Genomic DNA, 11,219 nt, shown 5'->3' on the forward strand with positions numbered 1-11,219 from the left:
AAGCAAAAATCTAGTTAGAATCGTTCACAAGTCAGTCGTTATGACAAGTATAAAATGATAACATTTTTCGTAATTTTATATTTACAATTTGTGTTTATTTGCGCCGAGAATAATAATACTAATAATGAATACTTCCACATAGATGATCCTTTTGTCAGTGGCCACACTTCCAGAATTGGTCAATTTCCGTTTATTGCAGCTTACCAACTACAATCATCCTCATACAAAATTGATTTTTGTGGAGGTTCTTTACTCAATGAGCAATGGGTACTAACAGCAGCTCATTGTCTTATAAAGTGAAACTCTGTTTAACAATTACATATAAATCTCACGTGTGTGATTCTAGTGCAAAAAGATTGAAAATTCAATTTGGAATACACTACATAAATGAAGACACTGTCAAAAAAATGACTCGAATTAGTGAGAAGATTATCTTACATCCAGATTACGACAAGGGCCATAAGATAACCAACGACCTCGCTCTTATATATCTAAAGAATAAAGTTAGATTCACTGGTAAACGTTGTAAAAATATCAATTAGATATCATGTCATTTTTCGCAGACTGCATTAAACCGATAGCGTTACCAACAGAATCAATTCCAACCAATAAAAAAACTAAACAAACATTTATTGGCATTCGTTGGGGTGAAATGGACACCGGTACAATTTTTAACATTTTTAAACTTATAAATTTAAGATACTTTCTAGGTCTTGACTACCCAACGAAGGAGTTAAAATATGTTTTCCTCGGCGCAACTAAATGCAAACACAAGTTTTCTTACTATCTTCAGAACACTATTGTTTGTGTAACTGGAAAGAGAAACCATCGAATTTGTCAGGTACATTTGTGCAGAATTAAGTTGGTTTATTTACTATTATTTTAGGATAACAGTGGTGTACCACTAGTTCAGATGACTGCAAAGAGAAAACCAATCTTGGTGGGTATATCAAGCTTTAGTAGTAAAAAAAAATGCAGAACTAGAGAGCCTTTGATTTATACAAAAATTTTCGAACATAAAGAATGGATCGACAATGTTATTATGAATAAAATAGTAACAATCAATGCGGTGTCAACTCGGGAACCGAGTTGGTGTTCGATTATAATTTCTTCGTTTCTTATGCTAACAAATATACTTGCGAGTAGATAAAAAAAAATCTTACATGCTTAAAAAATGTTAATTTATGAATTTTTGTAACACTTTGTTTTTAGACAGTAATGAAAATAAAGACATTTTAGTCGATCACGAGAATTATTTGTACTTTCTCACAAGTTTGTGGCGGATTTTTCTTAAATCTAAACATAAGCGTGGTTAATCTCTTAATCTCTTAATCTCTAAAGGGTTACCTTCACTATTAATTAAGAAATGCATTTAGTTTAGCCCAACGCTTTGTAATTGTAAGTAAAAAAAAAGACAATTTGCCCATCTGTTGGTTTGATAGTTCGTTGATGTAAAAATTGATGAGTTGTGGTCACAGTTGACGAAAACATCAATTGCTGAGTCCATTTCATTTAATTTGGAAAAGTGTAAAGATGACTCTGAGAGTTATTCAAATCAAAGTTGTGTTAGTATAAAGGGTTAAAATGAGAGCTATACATTAAGAGTAGGAACAGTTTATGAAATTGTAACTCTACACAAAAATGGTTTTGCTCAGTAATTAACGCTTTCTTATTCTGACAAAAATGCCATTCTTGTCTTTGATAAATCATCGACCGCAATTTTTATTAGAAACATTAGAAACTGTATATGTACTCAAGATTGCCGATTTGAAGACACAAGGTTTGATTATAAATCTTCTAGTATTAGTTAGACGACACTCATAGAAATAGTTTTAGGGTAATTAATGGCAATAAATGCCTCTCCTGACAAAGAATTTAAGTTCTTTCAATCCCTTTTTGGGTCTGGAGTTTTTCAATGTTATTCAAATCGTACAGTACAAAACTTGACCCAACTACCATCTCTATACAATATTTTAAGTAAAAAGTTTAGTAATTATAATCTTGTCAAAACAAATAAATAAAATAACTTTGTTCCTCTATTTCCACTAGTAATACGTTTTTTATTTAGTAAGAAAAAGATTTTAAAATTATATGATAATTTTGGTGGATGCGCCGGGTTGTGCGTATAAAAATATTAATTTTCTTCTTTTCAGGTATTGTAGTTTTAAAATTTTCAGTTAGACTCAGTCATCATGACAAACATAAAATGACAACTTTTTTCCTGATCTTAAATTTGCATTTCGTTCTTCTGTGGGCCAACAAAAGCGTAGATTGGCATATTATTGGTGGCGTAAAATCACGTATTAGCGATGGCAAACGTTCCCATATTGAACAATTTCCATTTATTGTCGCTTGCTACATTCACTCATTCCGAAGAGTTAGTTTTTGTGGAGGTTCTTTAATCAGCAATCAATGGATACTAACAGCGGCTCATTGTGTCAAAAAGTAACTTTTCGTGTAAATATTTCAAATACAATAATTTATGATTTTAGAGCAAAAAAAGTTACCGTTTACTTAGGAACAGATAATTTGTTGTGGAAAGACAGTGGAGAAACAAGAACTAGTCGCAGCATAATTTCACACCCAAAATTCATATTAAATTGGATTCTCAACGATATCGCTCTTATTTTTCTACAAAAGATTGTTACATTTACTGGTAAAGTTAATATAAAAGTGTCAAACAAGTCTATGCCAACGAGTTCTTTACTGCAGATAACATTAAACCTATTGCATTACCGATCCAATCAGTTGGCCCCAATGAGACAACCATTGCTTTGGGTTGGGGATCAGTAAAAAACGGTAAAATTTTCAAATTGTTTATTATTATTCTTAAAATAAAAAACTTTAGGTCAGCGTTTACCATCAAACGCGTTGAGCCATGTACAACTAACAACACTTTCCAATTCTGTTTGTAGCAGAACTTATGGAAAAACCATAACAAAAAATATAGTTTGTGCAGTTGGAAAAAGAAAACAAGGAATTTGTCAGGTAAATTAATGCAGCGTTTAGCTTGTTTTTACCATTTTTGAAGGGCGATAGTGGTGGAGCGCTAGTTCAAATTTCTGCAGAGGGTAAAATGGTCGTAGTGGGTATATCATCATTCAAAAAAAAAGGATGTGAAGTTATAGCCCCTTCGGGTTTTACAAGAACTTTTGAATATTTAAAATGGATCGAAGAGGTAATGAACTCGACGATATCAAGGATGTCCTTTCAGGAACCGACTTGGTTATCGGTGGTAGCTTTTTTGTTCATAATAATTTTTGTTTTGTAAAAAATTATTTTCTTGGTGTAAAAATGTCGTTTCTATTGCCGCTCATCGTTTAAAATGTTTCTTTAAAATACATGAATGGTCAAAAAATATATTTAAAAAAACTAACTTCACACTATACATAAAATATAAAAAAAAAATTATTCATTTTTTAGTGCGTACAATAATTACTTTGAACAATGAACATATAATAGAAAAATACTCAAGACAAGCATTAGAAACGCCGGGTTAAGTAAAAGTTTTTCCCGCTAATTTCACACTATTCACGCTCACAAACATTTTTATCGGTTAAAACAGGCTTCATGTCAACGCACTGTCAGTTGTCAAACTACTGTCAACTTGACATTGCCAAACAAACTTGTGTCGTGCGGATATTTTCATTATCTGGACAAACGAATTGTTATTATTATGTTATTTAAACAGTAATAACCGTCAGTTTGATTGTTTAAATAGGCGTGCATTTGAAAAAAAGGACACCAAAATTCTATTTTAATTTCATAGAGAAAGTGTGTAAACAAGTGCTTGAGATTTCTCTTTCGTGGTAAAAATGGGGGACGACGGTTCTTGGAGGACACCAGCCTTCAGGCAAAGCGTAGTCTCAAAAATGTGAGTAACTATTTAAATAATACATTTTCTCAGAAATGTTTGTTTAGTGAAGAGGCAATACGTCAATCGGGAATGAACACTTCGCGCAATAGTTTAGAAATGGAAAATCATGTATTTCAAAAGGCTAAAACTAAAGAAGAGTACTTGGGATATGTAGCTAGATTAATCCTCCACGTTCGTGAAATGAGTAAGTTTATTTTAGCATCTAATCAATGTTTCTAATGTTTAAATAAATAGATTCGAAAAAGGGGGCCGGAATGGGGGTACCTGGAGCAGCTCAAGGAGCGCCTGGAGTCCCAGATCCAATAAATGCTCTACAAACATTGGCTATCCAAGGTACTAGAAATCCTCTCATGACAATGGGTGGTCAACAACAAGGCCCAATGGGGGGCCAACAACAAATCACAGCAACAAATTTGTTGCAAAATTTGAATCGCGGTCCTGGCCAAAACATGAACAACATGCAAGGTATGCAACCACGCCCTAACATGGGCATGGGACCTAATGGTGGGCCAATTCCAAATCAAATGGGTAATCAGATGGGACAGATGAACGCCCAAATGCCAAACCAAATGGTTAATCAATTAGGTGGACAAATGCCTAATAATGGTATGAACCAAATGCCTAATCAAATGGGCAACCAGTTACAAGGACCTGTTCAAAATCAAATGGGAAATCAAATGACAAATCAATTACCAGGACAAGTTCAAATGGGACCTATGCAAAACGCGATTAATGGCCCAATGAGCAATCAAATGTCCAACCAAATGTTAAGTCAGATCCAAGCTAACAAACCTGGAGGAATGATGATGGCTGCTCCTAATACAGGTTTCCCCAGAAATCCGACTCCAAATACGTTTTTAAAGCGGAGTCCATCTCCATCTGTTCAATCACCAGCTAGTTTAAGTGGACCACCACCAAGCAACCAAATGGTGGCATCACCTGCTTTAGCACCATCTCCAGGCGCTCAAATGGGAATATTGGGCGCTGGACCTCCAAGATCAGTGGGAATGGTACCCAGTCCTGGAAGTTCTTTAAACACACCTGGACAACCCAATCAAAGTCCCATGGGAATGCAAGATGAGCAAGCATACCGCGAAAAAGTTAGACAGTTGAGCAAATACATAGAACCGTTAAGAAAAATGATTGCTAGAATGGGAAATGATGGTGAACGTAAGTATAAACTTAATCTTAGTGTGCTGATTATTTCTTATAATTGTAGATGTGGAGAAACTGAGCAAAATGAAGAAGTTGTTGGAAATCTTATCAAACCCACAACAGAGAATGCCTTTGGAAACTTTAAAAAAATGTGAAGTTGTCTTGGAAAAACAGGGCTTTAAGAGAGGAGATGGGAGCGTCCCAGCGTCAACCAGCGCTCATTTACCGAGCAGGGAGCACCATGTCTTTAATCCACTGCTTGAAGCTGTCAGCAACAATTTGCAGAGTTCTGTCATCAACCACACACTTCATAGAACTTTTGGCCCAACTTTGGAAGCCCTATTTGGCCCAGAAATAAAGTAAGAAGATGTTCTTTAAAACAGGCAAAATTTGTAATTCTATTCTATTTCTAGATTGGTACCCCCATTAAAAAAGATAAAAATTGAGGAACCAACCAGCGACATCCCCGATGTCCTCCAAGGCGAAATCGCCAGACTCGACCAACGCTTCAAAGTTTCTTTAGATCCAAACCAACAGCCCGGCTCCAAATCAATTCAACTGACTTGCTGGTTAGATGATAAGCAATTGCCGTGTGTACCACCAATTTCCTTGGTTGTTCCTGAAGACTATCCAAAATCAGCTCCCAGTTGTCACATGGCTGCACATGAATACAATGCTACTCAATTTTTATCAGCCGTCCAAACAGCTCTCTTGGCGCGCGTTAAAAAATTACCGAAATATTTTTCAGTCTCGCAGTTGTTGGATACTTGGGAAATGAGTGTAAGGCAGGCCTCAGCTCCTAAGAGTGTTCCAGTATTTCCCACTACGATCTTAATGGGGCTGTGAGGTGAATTCTTAATGGATCTGATATTAAATTTATTTGATTTCAGTACCGTATTTATAAAAATTTTAGAATACTTTTTGCAGTCTCCTGTTATAATATAGGCCCGGATTGGGATGTAAACTTTCGTCTTCTTAAATTATAAAGGACCAATAATTAATTAAATGTCGCATATTAATGGAATTTTGAAAAATAAATTGGTTTCAATTCAAAATTGTTGTTTTAATTGTTGCATCATGTTGGCAATCCTGTTAAAAATTGTTGTCAATGTCAAATATTAACCAATAATATTCCACAAAAGTGACACTAGTCTGAGTCATTTATAAATTTAACGAACAATTTTATTATTAACGTGTTTTTAGTTTTTTACCATGTGAAAGTGATAATTTTGTGGAAAAATACAAGTCTACCTATTTCCAAAGTTGCAGTCTTCAAACTATTTACTCTAACCTCACTTTTCTCGTTATTGGACTTTCTCCTCTAAAACAAAATGTTCAGTGCAAAGAAAAGCGCAAAGCCAAAGCGGGATCACACTGGAAAGAACTTGTCACAGGTATTTTTATTAAATTCTGTCATATAATAGTATTTATCGTTGTTTCTGTAGTACGGCTTGTTTGATGTACCCTCTGATTTAAACTTTGATGGGGGTGTTAACGATGAGATGGACGATGGCGGTGATAGCGATTTGGAGGCAGAACTTGCGGCGTTAACAGGGGGTGGCGGCACTAAACCAAAAGCCCCTGCCAGACAGCCAGTACCTCAGGCAGAACTAGACTCTATGGTTGCTGCAAGTATGAAGGACATTCCTTCTGATGAAGAGTTGTCAGGAGATGATGATGACCCTGACTTGTTGAATGAACTGAGCAACATAACAGGTATATTGTCTGTGGGAAAAAATTGTTATGCATGAGACAAAAAAATGAAATTTTTCATGATAAATACCAAACTTGATAAACATGATATCACATGATTGTGTTACAAATTTATCATTTTATCTAAATGAAAATATTTGCATTGCTTAAGAAGAATAGAACACTACCATAAACTACAATTATATATTTCTAATCACCTTGTTAGCCTACTCATATTACCAAATTAATTTTTTTAATTCTTTAAATTAGATCTTCATTGATTGATTTTTCTTATTGGTCTATTAATTTTTTTCGTTTCAAAGGTGAAGAAGTTGCAAACAATGAGCAACCTGAAGAATCCCCGCCAAAATCCCCAGCATCCTCAGGCGACACTTTGAAAGTCTTGAACGAAAGACTAAAATTGTACGAGGAAGCCGAGAAGAATGCAAAAACAGCAGGTGAATCCAGTCGGGCGCGAAGGTTTACCAGAGGCATAAAAACACTAAAAGATCTGATAAAACAAGCAAATGCTGGTAGATCAATTAACGATGACGATATACCCCCAGAAGTAACCACAGGTGTTAGAAAACCAGCTACTGACTCAAACGACGGATCTTCGCCGCCTCAACCAACAAGAGCAGCTCCTGAGATTCCTGCAGAACCAACACCACAGCCTGAGCCTGAGTCACCTGCTGAAGTGTCTCCTCCGCCGCCTCACGTCGATACTCAGCTAGTGAGCATGTTGGTTACTCGTAAAGATCAATACAAAATCGCCGCTTTGAAAGCAAAGAAATCCGGAGACAACGCATCTGCTCTTAGCTACATTAAAATAGCGAAGCAGTTTGAAGCAGTCATTGCTGCAGCTCAGAGTGGCCAACCTGTTGATGTAAGTAAAATGCCTGAGCCACCGCGAGATCCGACTGACAAAGTAGAGGAAAGTCAAGTGCAACAAAGCGGCAATAACGAAGCAGAAGAAGAGGAAGAAGAAGAAACGCTGATAACAGCGACGTCACTTCTGGAAGCTCTCGAGCAAAGATTGGGAGTTTATAAGAAGCAGGAAGACAGTGCGAAAGAGCAAGGCAATGCTAGTAAAGCTAGACGAATGGGACGAATTGTTAAACAGTTTGAACAAGCTATCAAAGCTCATAAAGCTGGAAAACCAGTTGCGGTGGATGAACTACCGACACCTCCTGGATATGGGCCTCTTCCTGTTGAAGGAGGCGCGCCGAAACCGGCACCAGCTCCTGTGAAACCCGCGGCGCCTGCTGTTGCGGACAAGCCTAAAACTCCTCCGAAAAGCCAGCCTTCAACTTCGCACTCCACGAGAATAACAGGTAATTAGAGCTGTTATCCTACGCTAATTGTTAAATTTGACGACTAAGCGTGCGTTATTCAATTTGATTCAACTGGGTGTCAGTTTAGTTTGAAAATTATAGTCATCACTGTTATTATTCTGTTGCTTACTTTTTTCAGGCAATCTGGCCCCAAATTCTAGAGCTGAAAAACAACTACAACTTCTTTTGGCAAAGCAAAAACAGTTTAAAGAAGCGGCTCTCAACGCCAAGCGCAAAGGAGAAATTGAACAAGCAAAGGAATATCTTCGTACTGCTAAAGGTTTCGAGCCACTAATCAACGCCTCCAGCTGTGGTCTCCCCGTAGATCTATCCACATTACCAGTTTCTCCAGCGGCGAAGTCTCAACTGGATAACGAGTACTGGTATTAACAATTTCGTTTTCATTTTACGAATTTTTCTTTAAAGGTACGATATTGTAATGGCTGATGAGTGTACAGAAGGCGACAATTCCAACAAGGACGTACTTACAAGACTAGAAACGCAATTGACCAAGCAACTAAAAATGTGTCTGAATACGCGAGATCATCACAAAGCTCTTGGTGATGTCGCTGGAACTAATCGCTTCGAGCGATTAGCGTTAAATGTTACTAAAGATTTAGATCTTGTGAGATTAGCTAAGCGAACTCCTGGAGCCGGCGTGCCCAAGTTCCATTACGAATATAAAGATTTTTCGATTGTGAAGAGTTTCACAGAGCTGGGTGATAACGACTTAGAATTGACTATTGTTAGAGGGATCAGTTACACTTGTAGCAACCCTAAAGATATTGATACGTATGTTAAATTTGATTTCCCGTATCCTCAAGTAAGTTACCAGTGGTTGAAGCGCGTGGTTTAAAATATTCTTGCAGGATGAGCCATATAGTCAAAAAACTACTACAGTGAAAGATACCAACAGTCCAGAATACAACGCTACGTACACTATCCCGATTCAAAGAACTGCCAGAGTTTGTCAGAGGGTTTTTAAAAGACAGTCTGTTAAATTCGAAGTTTACTCCAAAGGGTATGTATAGTCTTCGCATGACAAATCCACTCCCAACCAATGTGAATTTTTGCTTATTGAATGTGCTTCGTTCCTCGTACTCATTCAAAGGCAACCACTTCTGAGCAATTCGAAATTATACGCTTTTAACGTTGCTAATTCAACTTGGTGGTCTAAAAGCATTGACGGCTGAATGATTTTAGCGCCGCGGATCAACATGTGGTTGTTACGCCAATCAAATAAAAACTGACCAACACTTGGCCGTAAAAGCGATTTAGAAAAAAGTGCGATTTACGTTCTGGTTTGTATCATTGAACTCGTTTATTTTTACACGAGAAAAGTTAACGAACTGATCGTAATTCTAGTCTGAAACTATTTGCAATTTAGATTTACTTAATTATTTTTAGAACGGCAGTTTTATATGGTAATGGTGTTCATATGGGCTATACTTACAGTAAATATTACTTGAAATAAACACTTTTTTGTGTGGTTTGGCAGATTTCGTGTCGATAAATCTAATAGAGAATTCGCTGGAGGTTGTATTTTCATGATTTATATTTTCGTCCTTAGGGCAAAACATTGAATTAAACTAAAAGTTTTTAATTTTCAAAGAAAAAAGTGACGAATTGCTAAGATGTTGATTAAATTTTAGACAAGAATGTGTAAAAGTGTCATGTTTTAAAAATTTGTACCGATTTATGAAGTTGAAATTTATATCCTATGAATAATATGCAATTTATGATGTTTCTGAAACTTATCTTTTTTGCAAAATCCAAGAATGATGTTAATCTTACAAAAGTCATTGATGTACTAACGCGTTTGAAATTATGATTACGTAAAACACCTAAAAAGATAAAAAGAGCAGTAAAAAATTCGAAGCTTTTCCGAACTATAGGATGATTGATGAAGTGAAGTACATCTTATAATAATTGAATTTTAATTATTTTCGTTATGACATTTTTAATATTCGAATTCTGACGAAATGCTTCCAAAAATTTCACGCGTGTGAAGGTTAAACTTGCCTCATATTTTGAGTACCTAAAAATTCTGGTACCATTAAAAGACTACGCGGGAATACAAAGTGCGTCTGTAATCAGAACCACTTATGTCGTCATTTTTGGTTGATGCGTTTACAAATTCAAACTAATTTTTTATGTATTTGTATACATGTTATTAACATCCGCAAACTGTTTAGACAAAAATTTCGCGTTTACGCGGATTTATTTTTAATGTCACTTACATCAGCATTCCTAAAAAATCCCAAAAAAAAACGTAATTCTGGCGTCAAAACTTGCTTCGTTTCATCAGTTGCGTGGTAGTTTTTTGCTCAATAACTGGCGACGAGCATTCTCACAAAATTAAACAAAAAAGCGCTCCGAGAATTTTGCCTAAATCATTTACGTCTGCAATTTCTGATTAGTCTAAACGAAAATAGTGCGTTCTGTCCTTTGGCTTTTTCTGTCCTCGTGATCATCCCATCTGCTTGTCTCACGCAATTTCGTTAATTGTTGGTGGTGGGATTAGAATAACAAATTGTTGCTCAAAGTTGAGGGTGCGATGTATGCGTTTTGCTAGCTGCTGGTGCGCTAGCGACATTGCTTGTTGTTTCAGTGGCTTCTTCCGTGGAGACACATTAGTCGGTACTGCCACCGTCAAATTACAACCACTGGAGACTCAGTGCGAACTCCACGATAGTTATGATGTAAGTTCTTCTTCAGCTTCTGAAAAAAAAGTACAATGACTTTTTACAGTTGCTCGAAGGAAGGAAGAAAATTGGAGGTAAACTCGAAGTGCGGATGAGACTCAGACATCCCATAGTCTCCCAACAAGTGGAGCAGCTCCACGAAAAATGGCTTGTTATCGACAGTTAAATTGAGAGCGTATAATACATAGGAAGTCCATTTTATTGTAGCTTTAAGCCAGGATTGCCCTTTATTATAGTGATGCAATTTTTTTTATAAATGAGTACCAGAATGTATGCGCCTTATGGTGGTTTTTAATTAATTGTTAGTCCTTCAAATTAAACCGTATAAGTGCAATTATAAATTGTTTTTTTGTATTTTCTACAGCTTCAGTTTTGCTCGTTTGTGGTCACGTTGTGCTTTAATCAAAGTGTATATTTTATATTATAGAAGAATAAATATGAGAATGACAATGGTGA

General features: G+C 36.3%; 3 protein-coding genes across 5 annotated transcripts; all 3 read left to right on the top strand.

Moving 5' to 3' along the window:
* The first annotated feature begins 54 nt into the window (after positions 1-54).
* Positions 55-3,271, top strand: LOC148174755 (epithelial serine protease-like). The gene is made up of 6 exons (XM_088036913.1): positions 55-296; positions 1,382-1,392; positions 2,504-2,656; positions 2,713-2,799; positions 2,849-2,988; positions 3,032-3,271. The coding sequence occupies exons 1-6, from the start codon at positions 55-57 to the stop codon at positions 3,269-3,271; spliced, it is 873 nt and encodes a 290-aa protein (XP_087893039.1).
* Positions 3,272-3,576: 305 nt separating this feature from the next.
* Positions 3,577-6,087, top strand: MED15 (mediator complex subunit 15). 2 transcript variants are annotated; one of them, XM_088035712.1, is made up of 5 exons: positions 3,577-3,874; positions 3,922-4,061; positions 4,112-5,047; positions 5,097-5,391; positions 5,446-6,087. In XM_088035712.1, the coding sequence occupies exons 1-5, from the start codon at positions 3,816-3,818 to the stop codon at positions 5,876-5,878; spliced, it is 1,863 nt and encodes a 620-aa protein (XP_087891838.1). In that variant the 5' UTR covers positions 3,577-3,815; the 3' UTR covers positions 5,879-6,087. The 2 variants fall into 2 exon arrangements, with proteins under 2 accessions (XP_087891838.1, XP_087891839.1); XM_088035713.1 differs by having other exon boundaries at positions 4,112-5,041.
* A 49-nt stretch (positions 6,088-6,136) lies between these two features.
* On the top strand, positions 6,137-11,219 carry l(2)gd1 (lethal (2) giant discs 1). 2 transcript variants are annotated; one of them, XM_088035710.1, is made up of 8 exons: positions 6,137-6,426; positions 6,478-6,748; positions 7,048-8,058; positions 8,198-8,435; positions 8,485-8,881; positions 8,928-9,079; positions 10,634-10,760; positions 10,810-11,219. In XM_088035710.1, exons 1-8 carry the CDS (start codon positions 6,364-6,366, stop codon positions 10,927-10,929), a joined length of 2,379 nt encoding a protein of 792 aa, XP_087891836.1. In that variant the 5' UTR covers positions 6,137-6,363; the 3' UTR covers positions 10,930-11,219. The 2 variants fall into 2 exon arrangements, with proteins under 2 accessions (XP_087891836.1, XP_087891837.1); XM_088035711.1 differs by having other exon boundaries at positions 10,670-10,760.

The sequence above is a fragment of the Gnatocerus cornutus genome, chromosome 5 (genome assembly GCF_029298725.1).
Source record: "Gnatocerus cornutus isolate USDA-ARS CGAHR chromosome 5, icGnaCorn1.1, whole genome shotgun sequence".
NCBI lineage: Eukaryota > Metazoa > Arthropoda > Insecta > Coleoptera > Tenebrionidae > Gnatocerus > Gnatocerus cornutus.

Bases quoted from the DNA above. Each gene is read 5' to 3' on its own strand.
- LOC148174755 (XM_088036913.1), top strand. From the start codon at position 55: ATGATAACATTTTTCGTAATTTTATATTTACAATTTGTGTTTATTTGC. The intron at 2,800-2,848 runs GTAAAATTTTCA...AAAAAACTTTAG, and splicing joins TTGGGGATCAGTAAAAAACG to GTCAGCGTTTACCATCAAAC. The intron at 2,989-3,031 runs GTAAATTAATGC...CCATTTTTGAAG, and splicing joins GAAAACAAGGAATTTGTCAG to GGCGATAGTGGTGGAGCGCT.
- MED15 (XM_088035712.1), top strand. From the start codon at position 3,816: ATGGGGGACGACGGTTCTTGGAGGACACCAGCCTTCAGGCAAAGCGTA. The intron at 3,875-3,921 runs GTGAGTAACTAT...ATGTTTGTTTAG, and splicing joins CAAAGCGTAGTCTCAAAAAT to TGAAGAGGCAATACGTCAAT. The intron at 4,062-4,111 runs GTAAGTTTATTT...TTAAATAAATAG, and splicing joins CCTCCACGTTCGTGAAATGA to ATTCGAAAAAGGGGGCCGGA.